The sequence below is a fragment of the Dromaius novaehollandiae genome, chromosome 1, assembly GCF_036370855.1.
Source record: "Dromaius novaehollandiae isolate bDroNov1 chromosome 1, bDroNov1.hap1, whole genome shotgun sequence".
NCBI lineage: Eukaryota > Metazoa > Chordata > Aves > Casuariiformes > Dromaiidae > Dromaius > Dromaius novaehollandiae.
Window position 1 is genome coordinate 185,709,194 of NC_088098.1, and position 26,457 is coordinate 185,735,650.

General features: G+C 36.2%; 1 protein-coding gene across 8 annotated transcripts in view; it reads left to right on the plus strand.

Annotated features, from left to right (window-relative positions):
- AKAP11 (A-kinase anchoring protein 11) overlaps positions 1–19,131 on the plus strand; it is a 45,152-nt gene extending 26,021 nt beyond the window's left edge. For 6 of the 8 annotated variants that reach the window (XM_064504821.1, XM_064504822.1, XM_026099199.2 and 3 more), the window contains 5 exons: positions 932–1,087; positions 5,784–5,897; positions 6,678–6,724; positions 9,241–9,401; positions 14,496–19,131. In XM_064504821.1, the coding sequence (XP_064360891.1) occupies positions 932–1,087; positions 5,784–5,897; positions 6,678–6,724; positions 9,241–9,401; positions 14,496–14,642 (625 nt within the window). In that variant the 3' untranslated portion in view covers positions 14,643–19,131. The remainder of the gene's footprint in view (positions 1–931; positions 1,088–5,783; positions 5,898–6,677; positions 6,725–9,240; positions 9,402–14,495) is intronic. The other 2 variants (XM_026099202.2, XM_026099203.2) reach the window with 2 other exon arrangements.
- Positions 19,132–26,457: the final 7,326 nt, after the last annotated feature.

Consider the following 26,457-nt stretch of genomic DNA (forward strand, 5'->3'; position numbering starts at 1 on the left):
AATGAAGTGTTATCTGTGATGTACTCAAGGTTGGCTTTTTGAATGGTAAATGTCACAGTCTTGAAATGATTGCTGTCTATGGTAGTAGTAGGATAATAGTTTTTCTTGAACTTTCTAGCATTGATCTGCATATAGATAACCACAGTTTAACCCTAAAAGTTAGTGCATATGGGTATGTTTTCACATTGAACTTCTTATGAAAAAGTTACTAACTTCTTTTAAAGTTATAAAATTGGATCTCTTGAAGGGTCTGCTAAAGACCATCTGTTATTGAGTATACTTACTTGACTGCTTTTTGGGAGGAAAAAAAAAAACTTCCCTTGGGTACAAATTCTGTATGCTACCCCTGTTGCTGCCCCTTCCTGAAGCAGGAAGAGAAATTTTTATCTGTAGGAAAATCTTTTCAAAAATGGAAAAGTTATAGCATCTTAAACACCAGTGTGCTCTTAAGCAGTTTGTGTACAATAGCAAACCACCGGTAGCTAGCTGGTTGTAATGAAGGCAGGGAAGGAATATAGCTGAATTGTTGGTGAACAAGCTCAGAAATGCTAATTCTTCCTACTTGAAAAGCGTGGCTTGATCAGTCTGTAAGAGTAGAGCTTTAGCACTTAGACCTTTTACTATGCTTTATACAAATAATGTTCCAAATGAGAGAGCTGTTTGTACCCTCCTTCTTCTGGTGAATGAGTTCCAAATGGCAGTCCTGGGTTTAAGCTGGGTGTGTGCATATGTTACAAAATTTCTTGAAATTTGAAATTCATTAGGTTGCTCCATTTCTTACTTTGAAAGCAGGGTACAAATTAAGGTATACCCCCCTTTCTTGCCTGGAATTTAGTATCTTTGAAATCGTGTTAAATTGCTTTAGATGAACTAACATAGATCAGTGCGAAATACAGCTCAAGTGATGTTTTCATCTTAAATCTTTGTTTAGCTCTACTGGAAGAGAAGGATTTCACTCAGTTGAATCTATTGTTAGCCAGCAGATGAGTCTGAGTATTGGTGATGATAGCACTGGCAGTTGGTCCAATCTAAGTTTTGAAGATGAACATCCTGATGAAAACAGCAGTTTTCTTCACCTCAGTGACAGGTAACTATAAGTATGTTAGCATAGTTAAACAGTTATCTTGGCGTCTACTGATATCAGGTGGTTTTGTCGTGGGGAATGGGGAGAGAAGAACTTATTTTTCTCTTCAGGAAAAAATGGCTTTTTCTGTTAAAATTAGCTCTAATGTGTATGAACCCGTTTTCTTACAAAACTTTTTTGTTCATGAATGTTAATACTAAACACAGGATAAAATATGTAGAGTTTGCACATTCATTGATATCAGGAAATGACATCAAGTAATACTGTACACTTAATTTCAGTATTAGCAGAAATGCAGGCATTTTAAAAACAGCCATCATGTATAAAATACAACTTGGAAGTAGTGCATCTTACTCATGCTCTGAAATATTAAAACTTAAGAATGTATTTTCTGTAAATTCACCTGTACTTTTGAAGATAAAAAATGTGAATTTAATTTGTCTCAGGAGCTTAGACAGATGTTAGGGTTTTGGGGGGTTGAATTTATAAGCTATTTTAACTGATGTTGGTGGAGTATTTATGTGCTACTAACCAGAGCTTATAGGTATATTAGAACTTGCAGTCTGTTCAGGATAGTGACTTTTTTCTATAGAGCTTCTTGCTACACCTCCACTTGGCTGCTTGATAACCAGCAAAGATTAGAACAAGAATTTAAAAAATCTGCAATATCTATGTCTGTTGCCAGTGAAAATCAGAGGGAGAATTGTGGCCCTGGGTTCTGTATACAGGAGATTTGAAGAATGAGTAGACTTAACTTTGTATGATTGGTGTATCACTTTTGTAGAAATTTAAGCATTTGTTTTTGTATTTTTATTCTTTTGCCTACTACTTAGTACTTCCAACATCATTCAGATGTTAAAATACAGAAGTAATCTTTGCTTATCTAATGAAGAAATAAATTATTCAGTACTAAAGTGAAATTGCTCATTTTAAATTCTGTAGTATCTTCACGTTGTGCTTAGTTGAAAGTAGTTTAATCAAACCAATATTATACTTTATCACTGATACAACTGAATAATTTTGTAAGAGACTACTTTGCCTTAAATTTATTTTAATAAAACATCTGTTGAATGAGTGAAAACAAATCAGACTTATGTGATTAAAGTCAGAGTATAAGGAAAAAAATCATATTGGCAGTTACAAGTAGTGAATTAAATACAGGTTAGTTAGTGTTAACAAGAAACTACATAAAAAGAAAAAACTTGTTGGAGCTGTTGTGCCAATGTTTTTGTTGTTTGTATATCATCCCAAAACCCCCTTAAAAAAAAAAAAAAAGATTAAGGAGTTGTTTACAACTTTCAAGAGAATCAGTTGCTCCTCAGAGGAGGGATGACCCAAATTAGCATTAACTCATATAATTTGCATAGCCAGGTGCTAGCAGAAGAAATTGGCATGTACAAATTGACCAGCTGGCTTTTTAAAACTTATGTGGACTGGTAACAGCACATTTCCCTTGTGTCACTGAGGTTTAGCGGATGAAAGTGAGGGGATTTGGGCTTATTGCAAAAAGATTGAGGGAAAAAAAGACATCCTGTAACAAAACAAGTTTTGGTAGCAGCACTCCACATGGAGCAGTGTTGGCTTATGATGTCAGTCTCTTTAAGAAATAGAAGAATTGCATGGCAGTGATGAAGGTATACTGTTTTTACCTGGTCTTTTTAGCATAAAAAACAGGAAATAATTAAACAGGGAAATGCCTTTCAGCAGCAATAGAGAGGGCATTTATCATGCAGCTACAGCAGTTGAAATCCTCCCTGCCCCCCTCACCCTCTGTCAAGGCTAACTCTTTAAAAAGTATTGCACAGTTTATAGTTAAACCATGTCGTTTTGGAACATCTAAATATACTGTCAAATATTTCTTGGTATCCAGAGTTTTATTCCCATCAATGGAAATTTATGCAAGTTTGGCTTGACTTTTGGTTGCTTTTGTTTATAAACAAATACTCATTCTGCTTTGAAACAAGTTTTTGAGAGGGGGAGTCTCCCCACCCACTGAGTATATTGCAGGCTTTGTGCAGTACCGACAGAGGCCGATATATGAACCTTCTCCAGCTGACACTTTGAAAAATCATCTTTGTAATGATAAACCTGGAGATACTATTAATGGTAGCTTAAATTGTGGAACGTAGGATCAGAATCCCCATAAAAGAAAACAGCAATACAAGCTGCAGCAGTCCAGTTCATTTTACCTTACCTTACTTTCTTATTTTATTTTATTTTCTTAGGAAAAGAAAAAGACATGTAGTAGCTGTATTGACATCATATATGCTCTGTTAGTCTGTTAGCTTCTGGATTGAGAGGAGATGCGTTTAATGCAAATCAGTATGAAAATTGTACTTCATAGAGGATTAAACTAACCATAGACAAGGAAGCAAGACAACTTGGAGATCATTATCAGAGTGTGATAGCTATAGTTTCTTGTGTTGAATGGAAATAGGAACAAAAGTTCTTTAGTGGACTTCGTAAAGGTAATCATTCAGGGGAGTATTCACACTGTCTCGTTTACACATGTGATGTTAGTGGCTTATATTTAGAAATCTAATAGTCTTAAGCTTTCTCTAGAGTTACTGCATAGGTATAGGCTTCTCCAAAGGATGAATCAGAACATCTCTTGCCTTTGCATGTATCTAAGGCAAAATCTCAAAGCAGATGATCTGAGTGCTAGTTCACATACATATGGTATAGTTTTGAGACTTGTTTGGCCTCACTTGACAGGCTGAAAGCTTTTATTTCTGGTAATTTTCCTGCTTATTTATGTTGAAGAGCAGCATGAAGCATTATAGAGGCATTACAGTGCCTTTTTCTGTTTGTTGCCTGTTCTGTGGCTGCAAGACTTTCAAGTGTTCAGTGTCTTACAGAAAAGTTAAGTTCACTTTACAGAACATCCTTAAGCATTGCTATACATTGTAATCACATGGTTAAATATCTGATTATATCAGGCTGAATTTGACCTTTGTAAAATACATTAACTTTTTCTCTCATCAGAACAGTGGTATGTATGAAGTCATTCTCTTAATTACAAACACTTTTTCCATTAATCTGAGAACTAAGGCAGCTTTTACTTGCATCTATGTTATGCATCCAAAATTTTCACTGAAAGAATATGAGTGCAAAGCATTGATATTAATGGACTATGTTAAATATATGTTCTGTACATGTAATTAAGAATCAAATTTAATATTAATACTTCATAGATATTATCATAGTCTTGTGCAGTAGCTTGAGAAGTGTTCTTAAGACTAGGTTTCATTTTTCCATGCAAATCTAGCAGGTAATTATGAAGTCTTGGTGAAAGTAAGTAACTGCCATTAACATTTTTTTAATTGTGCATTTTAATAGGTTTGCTGCAGTTCTAGAGCCAAGCAAGTTTCTTTGGACACTTCTCTTTAATTTTCTTTTTTTTGAGTAATGACAGAACGATCTGATTGTTATTGTTGGTTATTTAGACAAAATATGCTAAGAACAATGTGATAAAGCATCTGCAACTTCTTCTCTTTAACTTTTTTTTCTTTTAGAGTATATTCACATTGGAAGTTTACTAAATTGCTGTTGCTGTGTTGAAATTAGGATCCAGACAGGCAAACTGGAAAGCAAAGGATACTGATGCTGTTGTCTGCTGCCTCTCAAAGAGGTTGATGTCTGGCTTTTGAAGTGATCCTTTCCACGATTCGTGATTTCAGATTTTACTATTTGTCTTGAGATTGGAATGAGTGGAAATAACTTTAACAGTCAAACAAAACATTTAGCTGAACAGACAACTAAAAGCATCTTCTTGCAGCAGCTGTTCCTTGGAGTTGCTTCGTGGCTTGTCATACCATCCATGGACAATTTAGCCTTCTCCAAGAATGCTGGTTCTGTTCTCTTGACATCTTATTCTTGGAAGGTTCCCAGGCATGCTCTGGGGGAGGTATCAAATCAAGGAACAGGAGTTTTAATCATGTGAGCAGCTCAGACTTCTACATAAGCACAGGCCCCACAGTCTCTGTAAATTTTAATGTTTAGAATGTACCAGTGTAAAGACATGTTCAAGTTTTCAGTTCTTCGCGTTGACTTGAGCATAGTTGTGGAATAAGTGCAGTATGTTTGTGAACTGTGAGCGAATTAATCTTTTTAGTTTTGTTTATAATGATTTATAGCAATGGTTTTTAAAAAGCTTTAGGAATAATATTCAGATTTTTGTTTTAAGAAGTATCTTTTGGGGTTTTGGGTGTGGGGTTTTTTTTTTCTTCCCCTAAGTATTTCCTACTCATCAGGCTGCTGTAGATCACTGCTTGGTTTTTGGATTGAGATAGAGAAGGATTTTCTTTGTGTAGTTGTCTTCACAATATATAATTTCATGAACTCTTGGCTAGTCTTTAAGCAAATATTATATTTGTAATCCATCTTCCTACGAGTAATCCTGTTGAAGTTGTTGAACCTGTATGAATGAAAAGCTGTGTGCTTAGGCTTGAGGACAGAATTACTGTTAGCACTGATCTAGAAAATTAATGAATACAAGTTAATACTTTGACCTGTATACAGAACTTACCAGTTTTACATTATTGTGCAAATTGATGCTCTGAATAGTACTGACAACCACATTTGTACTCTGTTCCAGCAGACCTGTTCAGGGAGTTTCAATGTTCTATCATTAAATATCTTGACAAAACAACTCTGAAGGAAAATGAAGGTTCAAGTTTGAGCTGTTGTTCTTTTCTAGTTCAGCTGTGTTCTCTTCTTCTCCTGGCAGTAATGGTAACAGCAGTAGCTGGAGCAGTCTTGGTTTAGAAGGGGATATGTATGAGGAGAATTTATCCTTTCCAACATCAGACAGGTTGGTTGAGTCCAGAAATATAAACCAGATGGATTCCTCATAATTAATGCATGAAATCATTTTCTGAAGACAAGAATACAGTGCATTTTTATGCTGATACATTATTCACACTCTTCTCATTTAATCACAATATGATTTTTTCATTAATTAATCCATACTGATTGGATAAATTCTGCTGTGCTAAACTGATGTTCTGTGTTCTGCTTGCAAAACGAGAAGTCCCCTTCATGCATGTTCTTGCTTGCGATTTTACAAGTCTTTAGATTTACTTTTTCATGCAAACTAGAGCCTGCTTCCTATGGGATTTCTGTTTTATTTTCCTTTAGCTTGTGGAAACTTTCAAAATTGCTTGGTACTTGATTCTGTAGAATATTTATGACATACAGCTATGAATAACCTACAGCTATTCATGATTGTGACCTAAGACTACTCAATCTTTTCACATGTGAAGCAAAACTAAACTGTCCCCCTTAATTAAAAATAAGAGCTTTGTCTTATTTTAAAATGTCTTTATATTATAATATCTTTCTTCTTAACACTCTTCTCCTGTTTCTTTCCTCCCCTTTCTCCCCTGAAGAGCAAATCTTGTAAACGTATTGACAAGTCCACTTACAAAATGAAATGGTGTGAGAAGCAAAGCTTCTTTTCATGGTCATTCCTTAATTCTTTTATGATCTTCATGTCCTATACTGATTAACCTTCCTTACAGTCTTAGGATTGATTACACCTATTGTGCATATAGTGGAGTGTATTAAAATTTTTGCTTTACTTTTAAAATAGTGATGGAACAGAAGATAAAGATGAAGACTCCAAGGATGCTGTAGAAGGTAGTATTAGTTCCAACATAGACTGCTGTTCTTGACTTGTGCACTCTATGCTAATTATTTTTCTTGATTCTTAGTCTGCAAAACAAGGTGGCAACCGTATTATCCTTATCCATTATAATTCATGTCAATCAAAAGTCAGAAGGCATTCTTAAATTAATATCCTATGAACACTTCTTAATACTCTGAAATTTACTGCCTGTGGGGAGTGTTTGTCACTGATGCTCAGCTAACACATGTTCTTAATGTAAGGTAGTAAATTCTGACCAGCTTGTTGAAAGTGTAAATTTATATGTATGGAAAAATCTCTTTGGAAAATATTTGATGTGAGCCATGCCAACACGTCTGCATGACTATTCTCAAGGCACTAAAGAAGATGTTATAATTGGCCATATTAACCTTGGTAAGATCAGTCACGAGAAACAACCAAGACGACTTGGGTTCAATGTTTGTTATACTCTGTTTCTTTTCAGTGAAATGTAAAATAAGTTCTGTTGAGAAGCTTTTGACAGCCTACTGGTTTTAAGAGGAACTCTGTGTGGGTTCCAGCCTAAGAGTGAACTGCCCAAGGTTGTTGCCTCAAATGAGGACAGGCTGAATAGACAGTGCCTTGTTTATGTCTCAGCCTCTCAGCATGAGTTTGGTTTAAAGATGAGCTCATGTTAGACCAATTTGTAACAGAGCTATTCCTTGTGTTGGATATATTCTGAAGATGAAATATCAGAGTTTCAAGAAACCTCCTTTACCTACTTATAGAGGAAATTCAGTCTTTTTGCACATCTTCAGATAGTTTTGATGTAGGCAGAAGGATGTATTTTTGACTCCTGGAAGAATGTATGGAATTTGAACCACACTTAAATTTTGTAATCCAATCTGACAGGCCACTAGAGGTTTGTGAGGATACAAGGAAATTAAATAACTAAATTATTGAATATCTTTCTTTATCCACTAAGAATAATTATAATAAACATGTTTTCTGCTCTGTAGATTTCATTTAGGTTTTCAGTATAATGTTGCTTTCTTTTGGTTGTTGTCGACTTGAAACATTTCTAGGATTTTGAATGTGCCTAAATTGTTTGAGTAAAATGGTGCTTGAATTTATTTCTTTGCACAAGTAAAGTGTCTCCTGGAGTGCAACAGACTGCTTCATACTGTATTGTGGATTTCTTGCAAAACATTTGTAGTGAAGTTTTAACAGGTTAACTGCTTCACCATCTCACTATTCATTTGAAAAGATTTTTTCTGATTACTTTTGTCATAGAACCATTTAAATTGCATTCTGAGTAGAAAACTTTTGTGTATGGTGCTGTACATAGTGAAAGATCTGGCTATGTCAGTAGCTGGTTTGGTTTACTCTCAGGTAACTGCACCCTGTTAAGCAAATAATTTGAGACAAAGCCCTATTATTCCCAAATGCATAACTGTTTTGTAAAACTGAAAAATGTATCACATTTTTTCAATGATTATATACATACATCACCACAATGCTTTGTATCCAGTAAATGTCATTAACTTTTTATAATTGGTTTATTCTTCTATAATATGTTAGATTTTGGGGCTCTAGACAAATACTCTGTCTTCCACCAAAAGTACTCTTGTGTTGACAGTTCACTAGGTAAATTCTCTCATTCTTTTCTTTCTGCGAAGATGTTTTTTCTTGCTTATCTTTGGCAGGCAGGAATGTATACCTTATGTACTTGAATATTATATATGGTTGATTGGAAGAGTAGTGAGATTAAGGTAAACCGCACATTAATACGTGTTTTTATTTCAAATATATTCTGTCTCTCTAAAGAGTTAAGTCATACCTCTAGACTACTGCCTTCATTCTGTAAGTACTGACTTGAAGAAGAACTTGGAGAGCCCTACACGTATGCTTAGTTGGTTATGACAGTGTGACAGAGCCCTACTGTGGTATCTGGATAAGAAATGCAGACCGAGAACAGAAGATGATGCTGTAGCTGTTATTTGTTATTCATGCAACCGATCTTTGAATACTGTGTTCATTTCTGGAACTCATGCTGTAAAGGAAGTGTTGAAAAACTGGATAGGCCTCAGTAAACAACAGCACTGTATTTTGGAAAAACAGAGGCAGTCTGATCAGTCTGTTGCCTTTACAGGAAAGAATTCTGAAGCACAAACATTATTCAATTTAGTAGATGAAGGCATTGCAAAAAACAGCCATTTGAAACTGAAATGACTGCTTCAAACACAGAGTAAGAACCCACTGCTGTTTGAACAGATTAGGAAAGACTATTTTAAAGTCCTCATCACTTGGAATCTTGCATTAAAGTTCAGATGCTTTTTAATCTTCAGATATGTTTACATTCAACTGCAAATGGGCTAAACTCTTCTTGCACAGAGGAACAGAACGTTTCAGACCCAGATGTTTTTTGCCCTTCATTATCTATATATACTAAAATGAAATATTTAGGATAATATAGTTTAATAGTGACGCATAGCGATTCTTTTAAGACAGTTTGGACCTGTAGATTTGATCATTTTATTTTTAATGTTAGGTATGGAGCAAATAAGAAAGACATTAGCAATAGTGAATATTGATCTGGAACCGAATATAGTGGATCCCCAGCTCAGAGCAGCACTCCAGTGGCTGGCAGTTTCCGAAACAGAGGTGTCTGACCTTCATTTTCATGACAGTGCGACCAGGGAATTTGTCTTTGTAAGTACTTGGGGCTTGGGGGGTGGGAGTGGAAGAATTTGTTATTGTAACTGTACCTTCATTTTGACTTGCTGTGATACATCAGCTATATCTACTATATTTGCCACACAATAATAAGGAAAAATTTGGTGTTGTGGAGAACTGTTATTTAAATTCTGAGAGGTCAGAGTGGAATAGCTAGTTAGTCTGTGCGTGTACCATAAATAACATAGTGTTAATTAAAGCTGAGTTTACAGTATATTTTTATATCTTGTTTCACAACTTGTTTTCTTTGCCTTACTCAAAAAAAGATACAATTGTAATGTTCTTGTTTAGTGAAAAAACGTATTTCTTTGAAGCACTGTTTACTTAGTGTTTGCTTTAATTGTCTGTAAATTGAATCTTGTCATTTCTGAGAATTTGCTCATGCAAGTGAATTTTTAATTTAATATTATGATGTTCTGTCTCATTTTTTTGCTAGCAAATACACACTTTCCTATCAGGACAAATTTAAGCTTCTAATTAAATTTGATTTTAAGTAAGCTTTTATTCTGGAAGCAATTTCAACCAAAACTATTAAGAAAGAAGGCTCGAAAAGCTGTTTCATTTTTAGGAGTGCTTATTTTGGCTTTATAGATTGAATTTAATATATGATGAAAGAGAAAGTGAAGCTTAAAAGAAGTCAGAGGTTTCAGCAATTTGCGTTGCTTAGGGAAGAGACAAAATTTTGTCATACAAACTGACTTGGAGATATTTCTATCACAGATGCAGGACAGAAACTTTTTATTCCTGTAAAACTGTAGAACTCATCCCGTTATGTGACTGCACACCAAGCTGCACATAATAATCTGGCACTTACTACATTTGACCTCTTTTGAATCTTCTACCTTTGTGGCTTTTCACTTTTGCAATTTTGCAAAAATGCAAACAGCATTCCGTTTTTCAGTAAGCCTATGAAATACGATTTTATACCTAGCTACTAAAAGATACGTGGACCTTGTCTCTAAGTGTGACATTGCTAGGGATGATAATTTATCAGATACTGTAATGTGATGTGTTAACAAATGAAAAAGGGTAAAGAAGACTTTTTAATGTGATGCCATTAGTGTGCATTTTATAACGAAGATCTTGACAAAAACAATTTGAGGTGTGTGTCAGTATATAAGGAAGCAAAAGCTTGCTTTCAGTTCAGAAAATTAGTTTTCAAACTTCATCTAGGTGCTTTCCAAAGCTTGAATCATTATTCTAGGAGCGACAGGGAAGTAGAGGTCAGTATTACTAAATAGAAAATTTAGTCAAGTGAGTGTGTGCACCTGAGGTACTTAGTTACTGTAGACTTGTGTTAATAGAGTGTGAAAGATATCTCTGGAGGTCAGTTTGGATCTTAGCTGGGCTGAATTGCCCTAAGAGTGCCTTCTCTCTTTTTGGCTGTAGAGAGCCCAGAAAGTAATACTTTTTTTTTGATTTCTTTTGTGTAACTGTATATATTTGAACCTAAGAGTAGGAAGTCTTGCATTCTTATCTAAAGTAGCCCAGAAAACTGGGAAATATTTTTAGGCAAGTTGAAATATGTCCCTCTCTTCTTCTTTTCTGTAGATTGGTATGCGTTTTATCTAGAATTATTTCAGAACTATGTCTGTGGTACGTTGTTATTTATGGTGGCCTTCATGCCTTCATAAACTAGAAGGCAATTTGTTGAGAATACCTTTTTTCCATTTCTGGTTTTATTTGGAATTATTCGGGCTTAATTCTTCTGTTCATGTTACTTTCCTGTTACAGTTTGTAAGGGTCTAACATAAGGAAGAAAACGCTTCACTTTTTCCATTCTTATGAATGGAATAGTGTTAGGACCCACAAGCATTCGCAGTAAACTTTCTTGTGACCTGTATCCAATATTGCAGTATATATAACATGTTAGACAAAAATAGGTGGCAGGTGCCACCCCCACCTCCCTCAAGTCTCTAATTCTTCTGCCAGGTCTGACTTCATTAGATTTTTGAAGCTGGGATGCTACTGTTTGAGTCAATGCCTAAAGATACTTAGAACAGATGCTGTTAGTTACCTGTATATCTGAGATTGTTTCCAGCTACTCTAATAAGAGAATATACTGAGAAGAGCACTTTGGAAAATAGAAGTGTCTAGTGTGCATGCACTCTTAAAAATTGTAATTTTTTTTCTGCTTGATACTTTGACTTCAGTCATAATTGATACTTAGTTGACATCTAAAGATAAAACATGAGACCTCCAGGCAGGCAGTAATCGTGCAGTCTAGAAAATGTTAAAGTAATAAGTTGTTCCTCTTGGTTTTGTAGCTTTTTTTTTTTTAAAGTTCTCGAAATGCTGTTGTTTTAAAACGAATTGAAATCCTCTTCCCTTTTGGGGGCAGGGAAACACTACCTGTTTTCATTCTATCTGATTTCCTGATCAGAAGGTGTAATACTGTCTCTTTACAGATTTGTATCCTTGTCCACTTTGTGGAGTTTATGCCTAAAAATTGCCAAACACCAAAACTTTACCCGTCATGTTAGTCTGACTCCACATCTCTCAGTATTTCTTGGTACACAGGTTTCAGAACACTATTTCTGTTTGAATGGCCTAGTATAGAAAAATTAGGACATAAATATATATATATATATATCACTTTTTTTTGGGGGGGGGGGAGCAAAAATGTAAAAACAAATCACCAGATTTAAAGTTTAAAGAATGAGGACTTTCTGAAAGGATTTTTGTAATTTAATAAATTATTTTGAGAATAGACTGTTCTTTCAGGATTGTATTAATAAAAATGAGATATTGAGTAGTACAAAATAAGTCTTGCAGCTAGTCCCAGCCTGAGCCCAGTGAACTCTGGCCAAATTGAGATTCTTAAATTAGAAATAGTCATTCTCAGTTGCTTAAGGAGTAAAGACAGGCACCTCCAGAGGGCACTGCAGCCTAACAGAAAACTTAATTGACCTTTACAGATGCTGATCTCTCTCCAGCTAAAGAATTTTTTAAGATCATCTCATAGGTGCTTTGATAAGGTGCCTAAGCAATGTGGGGAATGAGTCTGGGCTTTAGATCACATTGAAAACAAGAATTTTCACTGTAAGCAGTTAGAAGGTTCCAGAAGAGAAGAAAAGCTAATGCTAGCTGGTCATGGTATGATAGTAAGCCTCTTATTAAAGACAAAAGTACTCCTAGCATATATCAGGCAATGTACTAATTGCTGAAACTCAGTATGAAGTCTTACTCGGATATTCAACTTCTTTCTGCCTTGCTGAGCATAACATGAATCCTAATGTATGAAGTGAAATACATTGATTAGGAGCTACAACAAGAGGCTCATAAATTAGAATAGATGGTTCTTGACTCTTTCACGAAGCCTGACAGCTTGGATATACAAGTGCCTGGATTAAAATAAATAAATATAAATGTATAGATATACATATTCAATTTTTAATCAGATCATATCTAGTTATTTTAGATTTTCTGGTTTCTATTTTGAATAAACTTCAATATTTCACTTGTCTGACAATAAGAAACAGATCAGTCAGAAAAAGAAATGATGGGATTCGTCCTTGAACTCTAAATTAAAACCAAGATTAGTAAAGCCAGGTCTGTGTATCTTACCATGATGGTGTCTTCTAATGTGATTTGTAAAAGTAGACAGAAACTTTACACTGCATTTGACTAAATGGGTTTTTGGCCATTAGGCAGACTTCTCTGTCATAAGACTAATTGCCATTTTCTTATAAACCAACAATTACCCTTTACAAAATAGCTGTGTTGTAGACAACGAAACTTTTGTTTCCTGTGGTATATTTTAAATTTCACAAATATTTTACAGAAACAATTTCAGATTTCAGTTGTCTTTGGAATATGCTTATGTAGACTATATGTGGGTTTTTTGCACTGAAAAGATGTTTCAGTATTGAGGCTATATTGTATATAAGATTAGATGTCTGGGGTTTTTTGCTTCTTCAAGTATGTCCTATAAGAAGTTAATTGCTATTTATACATATTTTCTAGGAGTGGCTTTTGTTCAACTAAAAATACAGACTAACATGTTCACCCTCCATGCCATTCTTAACTGTTCCTTCATCTACATTGTTGCAGTCTGAACATTGCCTAGGTGAAGAAGCAGAGCGAAATTGTCTTCCTCTTCATTTTTAGAATTTCGTATCTCATTTTGACAGGTTTACTAGAAGGTTCTTTAGGAATTCTTTATTTGGTAGATGTAGGATCTATTTTACTGAACTTTCTTTGGGATTTTTTTAACTTAATGTAGGATATCATAATGAAGACTATAAAAAGCAATAAAATTCTACAGTTTCAAAAGTAAGTAGGGTAAATGTTGTATAAAATCTCTATTAAATGCGGTGTTGACAGTTATTCAGAAAGCTGCCCAGAATATATATATTTTTATATATTTTTTAATATATATTATATATTTTAATATATATTAAAACATTAAAAAATGTTTTTACTCCTAGGCAAAGTGGCAAATTCATCCGTGTCTTAGGGTAGGCTTTCTTCTGTATATAGCTGATCTTGACACATAATCAAGGAAAGTTTCTTGCATGGACCTCTGGGGAAAAAATTGTTTTCAGCTACACCGACCTCTGCTTCCAAGTGGTAGTTTAACTTAATCCTCACCTTTTCCTCTTCCCTAAGACGCTATAATTTCCTAACTCTGAAGACACTGTTTCCTTTGAGGGTAGCATCTGTGCTACCCAAACCACACTATATGTTGTGAAAGCAAATTCCACATCCTTTTATTAAGACTGAGTTTTGTCTTTTTATATGTGCATTATTGGGATGGGAGCGGTAGCGAATGTCTTAATCTTGTGTTCAGAATTTCCTGTTTTTTGCAGTCTTGATGAACCACAGCCCTCATACCTGTGGCACCACATCATTTGAAAATGTCATTCCCTCTAGAAGAAATTTCTGTGAAAACTGCCCGAAAGAGAAGTGCTTGATCCTGGAGGAAGTTTTTGTTTTTATAGCTGTGGGATTAATGATTAACTCTTTATAGTTGTTCTCTTACGAGCTAATGTTTCAAGAAAAACTTCTAAAACTCCTAATTAGGATGTGCTAGTATAAATGTTTTGTGTTCCCCCATCTCTCCTTTAGCTTTCCAGAAGACTGCGAGAAAGAGATTGGAAAGTGGGAGATCTCTTGCAAGCAGTGCTGAAGTACTGTGAAATAATAGAGAAGGCATCTGACGGAGAACAAGTCCTAAATAAGTCTTTGGTTGGTTGGCTTCTGGAAAATGTCTGAAAAGTCCAAAGATGCAACATTCTTTGCTTCATTCCCCTTTTTAAAAGAAGACGAGAAGAACACAGATACGTAATGTAAAATTTAACTGATGAATGTTCTAGTAACTGTCAGCATTTAAAATACTTTGAGGTGAAAGTCAAAATAGCTGTGCTGTGCTTTGTGATACTGTGTACATGATGTGTTTATGCAATCCATAATCGGTGTTGTCCACCCACGTATAACTTGTATTTACTGCTGTGTTCAGACCATTGAAATAGTTTATGAAAATATACCTTGTCTGTGCTAGTAGTTCAGAGGTGACAACGTGATATTCAGGGTTTCCTCTGTGTCAGGGTAGCGCTCTCACCTGTTTTGAGGTGTGCTAAATTCACAGTGGGACTAAGAACACTGATGGAGAGTTCTGGAAAATCTTGCTGCAGACCCTGAAGAAATTACCGCTCTTTGCCATGAGCGGCATTGGCAGGAGGAAGACTGTGACAGTGCCCGAGGAGCCTCTTAATGCAGTCTAGTTTCATAGCTGCCTTTATCAAGTTTAATTTCATGTGTGATTCTGCACTAAAATCATTGAGGTTCAAGTACGTGTTCCCTTCTGTTGACTACTGTAGAGGGATAACTACTGGCAGCAGGGCAGAGTGGGTAGCTGAAGATAACTTCCTAAATCTTGCTTCAGCAAGGTTTACCAAAGCTTGCCTATCAAGTTTAAATTGCTTTTTTTTTTTTTCTTACTAAAGCTTTTTGTGTGTAAGTACTTCTATGACATTAATTTTGTGTTTGAAGAATTCGTATGTTTGTCTCACGCAGTGATAGGTTAAAAGTAGCAAACAGCTTTTTCTTCCTATGAGAATATTGGCCATCTTTTGATGAGTCTACTTATTTTTCTTTGTCTCCATATATAAATTTTCTTCACTGATAAGATAACTTTGTAACTCCACGAGCACTTGAGAGTTAGTGAAGAGCAAAAGTTAATTAAGACATAAAGGGGAAAATTGCTTCGAATTGATTTTTCATTTTTCTTAACTACCTCTGCTATTTTCTTTAAGGCACTTCTAATCAAGTCTTTTTAGCAGTCTAATCTAAGGTTTTGTAACAGTGCTGCTGACTTGCATTTCCATTGGAGGGAAAATCTGTATCTTTACATATCCTGTGGTTTGAAAGTGCTTTTGGATTTTTTTTTTTTATATATATCCTTTGAGAGAGAAAGGCACTTGCTGGTACTTAAAATGTTGCCACCTCATATGAGTATTCATATCACTTGTGGGAGAATTACGGAGTCTCACCTATTTTGGATGAATAAAAGAATTTTAATAGCTATTTCAAAGAAAAATATCCTGTTGATAGGTGTGCAGGTCTCCTGGCTTGGGATCAGACCATGAGAAATGGAGTCCTTAAATCTATTTATGAATTTTAGTGAAATATATACAATTCTGAGCTCCTCCAACCCCCAAAATTACTATGAGACATCACACTGGTGAACTCAATAGCACTCTCCTTGCAATGTCTTTGTGTTTCAAGAAGGCATCCCACTCTTCATTAAATGTATTTTTACAGGGACCCAATATGTTTGAGTCCTTCCTTTGTCATCTGAATTTGAAAAGGAACCCTGCCTTGGACCTCACAAAGTTCATCTTTCAAATTGAATTGAAGATTTTTTTAAAGTTTTTTTTATATGCGTATGTGTATGTACACATGTCCACATTTGTATATATATCTATATGTATGAAATCTCACCTATATGGACATGTAACCTAAATCTTTAACTTAAAATTCTATATTATGTTCATAGTTTATTACTTCACCTTATGTATCATTTCCTTGATTGAAAGGCCTACATATGCCATGTGATGAGAAAGAATGAAAAACATCACAGGTTATTTTGCCTTGTTGTAGGCAGTGTGATGTTTTAAGCATCAGGAACTGGTTATCTATAGAGCCTCTAGGGGGAAAAAAAAAGTTCTCTTAATTTCTGTATTTGGAAGATGGGGCTAGTAACAAATTTTGAAGGATTGTACAAAAGCTGTCTTGTTTCTTTTGTTTGTTTTTCTGGCCTCTGTTTTCCTTTCTTTTCCTTTTAAAGGATGTAGTCTTTGAGCATGTTGAATTTCAACTTTTGCTTCAGATAAAAATTTGAAACCATTTTCTGGTTGTAACATCTTCTGTTTAACAGAGCAGTAGTGTATTTGCAGACATAAATTTAAGTTTAAAGTTTAAATGACAAGAACATGAAATACTAAGAACAGTGCCTCAAGGCTAAACTTTGCTCTGGTTTTTGGTCCCTTGAATTCCCACCAAAGTGAAATTTCAGGGAATGATGATACAATGGAATTACTGTAGTGTTCTATATGTGTTGAAAATCAAAAGAGAGAAATTCAAGACATCATAAATGTGCAAAGCTAGCTATAAATAGATTTTTAAAAAATCAGGAGCAGCCAGTTTTTAAATGATTTATTTGGTATGCTGGATTTTATAAAGTTGGTGAAGTTGTTTTTCTTTTTAATCACTTTTCTGGAGAAAAGCAGAAGACTCTGCAATTCCCAAAGCTTACAAAGATACAAAAACTTAAGTAGGCAATAGTTGCACTCAAATATTTTTTTTATTTTTTATTCTTTTTACAAAAGGAATGTTGTTTTCAGACTGGATAAAATGCATCATATAACTCTATTAGTGTTATATTAAGGAAGAATTTTGATTTATTAGCCTCTGAGGAATGTAGCAGACTTTCCAAGTATACTGGAGAAAAATGTGTTGTAAAATACTTGATTTTTTTTTGTTTTTGTTTTTTACTTTCAAGAGTAGTTTTCTACACAGATCATTTTAAATTTGTGTTCTTTAGGCTTTGCCTCTTTCTGTTTGGTATCAAAATTGGAAAAGCATTATACCAGCTTGGCACAATTATTATTACAATTTAATAATTGCAATAGTTTGTGGAAAGCATTATTCTGATTAATTGTTGTTCTCTGCCTCATTAGTAAGAAAGTTATTTTTCTGTTGGACTGAATCTTGAGTTACACCATTATTTAGTTTATTTAAGACTCCTGAACACAAATACAGAAGCATAGATGAACTGTAAAAACACAAAGGGCCAAATTTCAGTCTGTTTAAACCAGACAAATCTGCTTTACAAACAAATGTAATAAAGGAGAATTTATCTCATCTTGCATTTTTTCTGTATGGGAAACCTGACTTGGAAATAAAATTTCCAGTTTGAGGAAAGTATATATTGTTCAAGGAAAACAGCCTTTTCTGAAACATTTCATAAATGCATTTGTTATTCTGTACGATGGAAGTGTTTTGATATACTTTGTAAGATTCTGTAGAAAAAGCACTTTGAAAATAGTCCCTCTGTAAATTAGCACTAAAAGTGACCACATTTAAACCAACTTTAAAACATTGAAAAAGCGGTGCCTAAATAATACAAAACTGTGCATAAAGCCTTAACATTATGAAAACAAAACCAAACCATATGCTAAAATTAAGGACTACCTACTGTCTCAAAATGAGGATGTGAAAAAGCTGTGGCCATGTACTTAAATGTAATTTGCATAGTATCCTTGTTCTTGAGTTTAGAAAGATTGTATAAATTAACTAACTCTCTCTCTGTCTCTCTCTGTCTCTCTCTGTCTCTCTCTGTCTCTCTCTGTCTCTCTCTGTCTCTCTCTGTCTCTCTCTGTCTCTCTCTGTCTCTCTCTGTCTCTCTCTGTCTCTCTCTGTCTCTCTCTGTCTCTCTCTGTCTCTCTCTGTCTCTCTCTGTCTCTCTCTGTCTCTCTCTGTCTCTCTCTGTCTCTCTCTGTCTCTCTCTCTGACTAATTAGGTCTCCCAAACGTAGTATCAAATTTTAAATGTTACATTTTTTAATGTAACTTTGTATGGGACCTTTTCTATAAATAGATGCATATTGTTGGAGATGGGAACACAGTACATAGTAAACACTGTCACCAGCGCAAAAAGAGCTAGTTTTACACAGGTGATTTGCAAAGAAAAATACAAGTTTCAGGACTGATTTTCTTTTTAGTGTAAGAATTCTAGCTTTTCAGCAAGAGCCACTACTGTTGAGCTTTTACTGTACTTGAGCTCTGAAGAGGCAAGTACAGAGCCCAGCCACTGTAGTCACTTTATTTTGTACCATCTTTGTACATTCCTGTTGTATAGTTGGAGTTGTAGTATTAGAGGGCTTTTGTTCTGTTGTAATGTCTGAATAGTATTTAATACTAAAATTTACTATAATTTGCTGGAACTGCTGCTTATTTGTGCAGTGTTAGGGTAATTCACAGCCCAGTTAGTGATGCAATTGTATACCAAAAGCAGTTTGAATAACTATAAATGTTTATGTAATTGTACTCAATGAATATGAAGGTCTTGTACTGTATAATGGTGATAAGTTTTACCATTTTAGTAATTTAACAGTATATTTAGTTTTCAGATTATGAACTCCAGGTTGCACTAAATTTGTCCTTGTTTTAGCAGTGGCTTAAATAAAATACATTTCACTGGCTTCAAGAGAACTGTCATTTCTTGTAAATTCTTAGAATATTTTTCTTTTCAGCTCTTGCAACTATGATTGGCCTTGGTCAGTGACTATGTGAAGGAACTTGAAGAATTGTGTAGTAAATAGTGCTGGTGCATCAGTAGATGGCATACTTTTTACAGGATTAAATTAGCATCCGGGAAGGATGTTAGAACATTTTTACTGTCTTTAGGTTGGAAGGTAAAACTAGCATTATAGTCATGTGAAGTAAAGAATAGCACGGATTCCATGAGGAGAGATTGGGCAAGAAATCTATTATAATAACTCAGTGCAAGAAAGACATTAATAACCAGTCTGCATAAATCTCTCTTATACTTAATGGCTGAACATGGTGTGTTCATGTCTTGCCTGAAAGCTCAGTCAGGGAGATTGGCTTAGTTCCCCCAGCTATTGCTGTTTCCATGTGGAGTGAGGTGAGTCTTCAGCACATGATATGCCATTTGGGATATCAGCATAAAAGCCAGCTTTGGAGTCTTCTGGATAAATACAAGAAGATACTGCTAATGAAAATATGTTCTATGAAACACACACACCTTCACAGGCTTATTTAAAATCCTGAAGTATTTTGGTATCTTGTGAAATACATTCAGGAACCTAGGTTTACCAGACAACATATTGCCAAGTGCCACAAAATCGTAATGCTGATTGAAGATGTTGTGTACAGATAATTTCTAAGATTTAAGGTTAAGCTGTTGCTGCAAATATAGTTCAAAATACATAGCTACAGCTGTGTTTCAAGCTAATAATTTCAGCAGGCTTTCATTTCAAGAAATAAGAATCTTCTGCTAAAGTTATTTATAACCCAGTTTTGCACGAATCTTTATTTTTGCAATGTTTGCTTAATGGAGGTTGTTATTGTATTTATATGTGTCCAAAAGGAACTTTCTTTTGTATCATTATCATACCTATTTAGAAGATTTTTGTTTGAGTAATACTTCATGTTTGACCATGTAGAAAATGTATGCTGAATCAGGCAAACATTTAACTTACTCCTAAAATATTGTACAGCCAAAAAAAAGTGGAGTGGCTTGTTTGGGGACAGAAAAAGAGATTTTGTGAAGGAGAAGAAGGGCATACGCATGTGGAAGATTACTTGAGCTTTTTTTCTTCCTGCCTGGACTTTTTTCTTTCTTTTGACAGTCTGGTTCTGGCTGACTTTATTCAACCACAAAACAGTATCCATGCACTTTGTTTAACCTTGGTGTATTAAATTGAGAGTTGAGTCTCCAGCTGTTCCGTAGTCTTCCCCCAGCATGTGCATTACTCCATCTCCTGCTGCCTTTGCCCATACCTTCCTCCCTGTCTATAGTCTGAGTGTCTGGTGTGACTGAATTCCATACTGGTTACTGCTGCAAGCCTCCGACTGGAAGTTGGCTAGGGAAAATGAGTCATGCTGAGGCTGAAGAAATGTGCTCTGAACGCTAACCTTGCTGGTTATTTATTGAATGCCAGGTTAATCAAATGCTGTCTTTTCCCCTGCTGTTAAGGCAAACCACAAAGTGTGTGACTATTTGGGCAAAGGGAACTAACCATGACAAGCATGAGACTAGTGTCTGTGGTGAAGGTATTGGTTATCTAGTCCATGAGCACGTGACACCTTTCCACAGGAGTTACGAAGACTGAAACTGAGGCCTTCAGGTAGCCAAAATAAATGGTTTGTCTGCCTCCATTCCTTCTAAAGTGACTGCTGCTGCTTCTAGGACTGCGAAAGAGTTTTTTAGTAGTATTATTTGTGGGAGTGGGGGGAAGGGGCAAAAGAGAACACTTGTGTAGGTGACCTGACTTGGTTTTCTGAAGTTCCAATGCTACAGCCAGGAATAAGATGAATGTCTAGAATGAAATGGTGTGATAATGTGGTATTTTTTTCTTCCATCTGTTCCAGTAGTGCACTTGATACGAATCTCTTATTTTGTACAGTCTCTACCTTCTATAACCTCTAAGTCTCATCCCACACTTTCTTTGTGGCCATTGCTGGTTTCTGCTTACTTCTGTTCCTTGCCCAATTTGTAGCATGGCTGTTGCCTTCTGCTTCTTTCCTGACCTTACTCTGTTGTCCTGATGTGACTTCTGGCCTTCTCGTTCTTGGCCGGCGGAAGTGGTTAAAACCAATAAGGGGAGTCTTCTCAGTTGGGAGGCTATGGAATAAGGCTGCCCACCAGAAATCATCAAGCAGTGAAGAAGAACCAAACTTGCTTTTGGCTGAGTTTTTCACTCCTGAAGGAAAGTAATCTGTGGTTGCTTTGGTTTGGAACTCAGCTTATTGCTTGCAAAACCCTTAGATTTTATGCTGATCTGAAAGTAACTTTTAAGTTGACACTGAAGTATAATGTAAATTTAACATACTGCGTTATTCACGTGGATGTATATTTGGAGTGCTGCATGACAATTGCTTCCAGGTACATACAAGGCAAAATTCATTCCTTGTGAATGCTGGAAAAGTGCTAGTAGTCTCACCCACTTGCATCACGTCTCAATTTAGATGGTAATGGTTAATAACAAACAGTAGACACAATTCTCAATTTCTCTGTTTCTGAGAAGGATATGTTTTCCTAATTATTGCCCCATAATACGGTGCTCTGAGCAGATGCTGCAACTGAATTGATTAACCATGTAAAATCAGTCATACTACTCGTGCTGCTCCAAAAAACATTAATACAATATGGACAGAAATGCCATGAAGAACCATCTCCTCACCCTGCAAATTGGAGATTTAGAAGAGATGTATAATGCTTCTTTTGGGAAGTGGAATGTGACTCTGGAAAATAAACCGTGGAAGAAGTTCATCCCAGCATAATTGTTTAAAGAAATTATTTCCAGAGAAATGGCAATACTCAACTGTCCTGTTAAACAGACCTCTTTAAAGTACGTTATGCAATATGTATCAGAGAAGAATAAGATTTTACATTTAGTAAATATGCTGGAATTTAAAGTTACTGTGCACAAGAGAGCTTCCAAGGTAACTGCTGCAAGATGGTGAGATGTTTACATAATGTTTCTGCCACAACAGGAGATGCCTATTTTGGATGCTGTTGGCTTAAGAGCTTTGGGATGTAGCTGGTTTATGTCCCAATTTAATGCTGTAACCTGGCAGGTGAAGATTTTATGTTCAGGGTGGTGAGAATCATGCAAGAGTTAAGCTTGAGACATCCTGGCTAGTCTCGTACATGCTGGCATCTTCAGCAAAACCTTTTTTCCTGTGACTGCCTGAGAAAATAAAGAGCTGGGTGTTGGAAATTCCCCAAGGAGTCTGGAGGGCCCTCATCAGTGTGATCAAAGTGCCTTTGAGTGGCTCTTAGAGACATGATTTTAGAGGATTAATGATAATTTCTGTTTAAAATTATTTTGGGAGCTTTTTTTCCCTCTCCTTTGGAATGCTGCTGTTTATGGTATGTGCCTGAGTTGTAGTTGGTGTGTTTAAAATTTGACTTACTTTATTTTTCAGTGTATTAGCTTTCCACAACTGTTAAGAGAAAGTTTAAGTGCATTAAGAAGTCATCCTTGCTGCTGTCATCCAAATTACACTGGATGAGTATTTTAGATTAATTAGAGAAATAACCCTTGGTCTCAGTACGTAAGTCAGCAATAAGAAGGTTGTTTGTTACCATCATTCATTTGTAATTTTCTTTCCTAAAATGTGAAAATGCGATTTTTTTTATTTTATTTTTTTTAGATAACTAGACTAGAAGCTCACTATGGCTAAAGCTCATGTAATTATATCTAATTAACACAGAGAAAAAGGAGGAGAAGAATGAACAGTGGTCATAACACTGTCCTGACCCTGGCTGCTCAGTTAATTTGAACATGAATTAATTTCCTGCTGCTGTCTTCTGTTTGCAAGTCCAGTGTTCAAACACACAGTCATGTCATAAATTCAACATCTGTTTTAATGTCTGCAATTTCTGTAATCTCTGGATGTTGAGAAGAAAGGCACAGTGTGGTCACAGCATTTTTGGAAGCGTTTGTCATATTAAAAAAAAAAAAAAGAAGAAGAAGAAAAGACACTTCTTGACTGTGAACCCCCAATCTGTACTGCAGAGCTGAGTTTCTGTGAGAGTGTGACGCTGATACCAAATATCATACCAACGTTACTGGAAGCAGGAATCGTTGCAGTAATACAATTTCCATTGCATTTTGCTTACTTCTGGGTATAATGAAGTTGCTGTGCAGAGGGGTCCCTTGGCAAGTGAGATTTTAATAGAATACTATATCTTATACTGTGAGGGTACACTGAATTCGACAGAACGTTGCACTTGCCTCATTTCTTTTCCTGTGAAGTCAGCATGCCAAGATGCACCAACAGCTTCCAACCTCTAAAGCTAGGTTTTATTAAAGTACCAAAACACAAAGTAGGAGAAAATAATTCTTTAAAATAGAGGAAAAACCCTAAAAAAACCCTTCTGGATGAGAAAGGTTAGGTAAAGATTTAAAGATTTCCTTTCTTCTTGCCTGTAGTGTCCATGCTGGGTGGGACTTTTTCACTGGACCTCCTTCCCAGTCCAACAACCTTGAGCAGGCTTTGTGGATTGCGCTAATCCCACGTTGCCCCTTGGGTATTATTCCTGGAATTCCTCTGCCTTCCACTTCTCCAACTTGGCTTCAAGTCTGCTTTCTGCTGCTCCTAAAGGTCCCCAGACCTCAGGTCCTGTACACCAGAAACTTCTCCAACCCTGAAGGTGGTCAGATACTCTCAGAGAAAGTGCAGTCTCCTTTAGGAAGAGTCAGCCTGCTTAGAAGCGTAGCAGCCAGGGCAAGTCAAACAACCAGCCTTCCTCTTTGCTGCTTGGCCTCTCCCTTTTTAGTGAAACATGCACAATAAACTGTAGCCAGGCAAATCTCAGCCACATGAACGATAAAAATCAGCATAGATTACTGTCTCAGAAGAGAAAACAAGAAGATACGTGAGACTTGCAGTGCTTCATTTTCAGTTTGCCTGTGAACTTGGGTTCAGTACCTAGCTCTGGCAATGCCTTGTTTTGACCCAAGGCTAATTGTGCCCCTTATGGTCCTTGATAGTCTCCCTCTGTAAAATGGAATAGTGATCCCGAGTTCTTCTAATGAGCTTTGAAATTTGGAAGTGTATTTTGCCAGATCCCACAAAACTTAGCTTTTCCTTATACTCCCAAATCTAATCAAAGATTTTAGAACTTCAGTTTCTTTCCTTTCCTAAGAAAAGCTTGAAAATGTGTCGTGTTTCTGTTCTAGCAAACCCAGAAACCAGAAAGCAATGAGAGTCTCAAATTGATTGTTTGTAGAGAAGTCCCTGTAATTTTGAAGCCAGTTATTTTGGTGATTACCTGACTCATAGTTTAGAAAACCTTTCCTTGGTAGGTTATGGTAGGTTAATGATGAAATGTCTCTCTCTTCCTCTCTGTTCTAGCTGATGAGTTACCTTCAAGGTGGTAGCATAACCCATGGCTACATGGCCAGAAAGTCTAGGAATTTCCAAAGAAAACATGACAAATGCAAGTATCTGAAGTTCCATCTGATGCTATCTCACCTTGCATCGTTTTCTGAATGGTGTAATATTGCTATTAAAGCCAGAGCAGTAAAGACTGCAGTGAGATGCACTGTGTCTAAAACGTTGTGCCCTTGCTGGAGTAAGGCAGTTCCCTACACAGTTCTGACAGGGAGCTTCTGAAAGAGCTTATGGGCAAGTCTCCAGGCTTGTGCTTTTTAGTTTCTCTTTCTGTGAAGCTGGGTGATACTTGCTGCCCTCTGCACGGGGAGCTGGTGGGAATCATCTCCTTCTCTCCACCATGTAAAGGAGGGTCTCCTGCCAAGCTGAATCTGACTGAGGAAGCTCCAGGGAAACAGGTCAGGAGCAGAGAACAATGTGCGGCAGCTGGATGTTAACAGGCATGTTAGGAGCTGGTTATGGATTAATTGAGATGCACAGAGTTAATTCAGGAGCTAATGAAGCACCTCTTGTGAAGAACCGAAGCAACCATTTTCAGGATTGCAGTACTCTCCCATTAAGAAATTACTGATTGATTATGGATCGCCACAGAATTATGCCTTAAGGGGTAAAAACATTATTTAAGTTATGTTTGGGGAAAAATGTAGAAAATGCTGGAAGTAGAGGTGTATAAATAACCGGGTGATATTTTCTGCTTATTGTACAGGAGCTAAGACTAAAAACGTCCCTTGTTAGCATTAAAGTATGTTTTGATGCCTGCACCTACTCTAAGCTAGAGGGTGGTTCCTCCTATACTTTATATACCGCTGAGCAGAAAGGAGGCCCTGGAATGGTATTGAAGCAGAAATAATTGTTATAAGAAGATAAAACTGTCCTGGCTGTGCTACTCACCTGACAAATACTGTGTTCTCGAGAAAGCCACAAAAATGTTTTGAAGAGAGCAGCATAACCACTCTACTGCTAGTGGTTTGGTGAACCTCACAGGGCGGCCCACAATCGGATGTCAGCCATACTTTCCAAACGGCAGTAGGACTGGTCAGTGGTTTGACATGAAATGTGGCCAGGCTTGTGCTTTGGCTCCAGGTAATGCCACCACAACCTGTTTATAACATTTGCTCTGTTTTTAATGGTTAGGAATGGATGTGTTGGCCTAGCTGGACTATCATAAGCACCTTCAAGATGAACTACTTTATGCAGATTGCCCAAAGCTATCTTGGTCTTTCTGGCTGAATCTCATGTAAATGATGAAGAGTAGAGTTTTTACCCTCATTGAAATACGCAGTTTTGATCCTATGGGCTTATACATTAGCAAACATTGCCAGGTTGTCAGGGAAGGCCAGTATGTTAAATTATAGTAAATGTAGTGCATGCTTCTTTCTGTAGCTTGATAGCTGTAATTTGTTAGCTAGAAATGCACTATTACATACGTACTGAGGTTTTGTGGATTTCCTGGCTTCGTTGTTACAATGAGGACAAGTGATTAATCATGTAACATGTTTAGTGATGAGTGAGTACATCCGGTCCAGTTTTTATTGTTGTTTTATGTTACTCTATTTTTCTCTACTTGTGTAGCTTGTACATGGTTTTATATTGGTTCTGCTTCATCTCTGCACTAGCCGCTGACAATTGCAGCTAACATTCGAGGAGAAGAATGAACCAAAATTAAGGCCTAAAAATGCGATACATAGTCTATACTCAGATTTCTCCTTGGAGTTATAATCTGCTAATAGGTAGGAAGTTTCAAGTGTACATGTCTTTTACATGAAGGGTGAACATATAACCCTGGAGGTTTAAGTTAAAGACATGCTTTTAGGCATCTTGGGTAGCAAATCTTTCCTATCAAATCCTTACACGTGTGAGGATCTGTGAGAAAGATC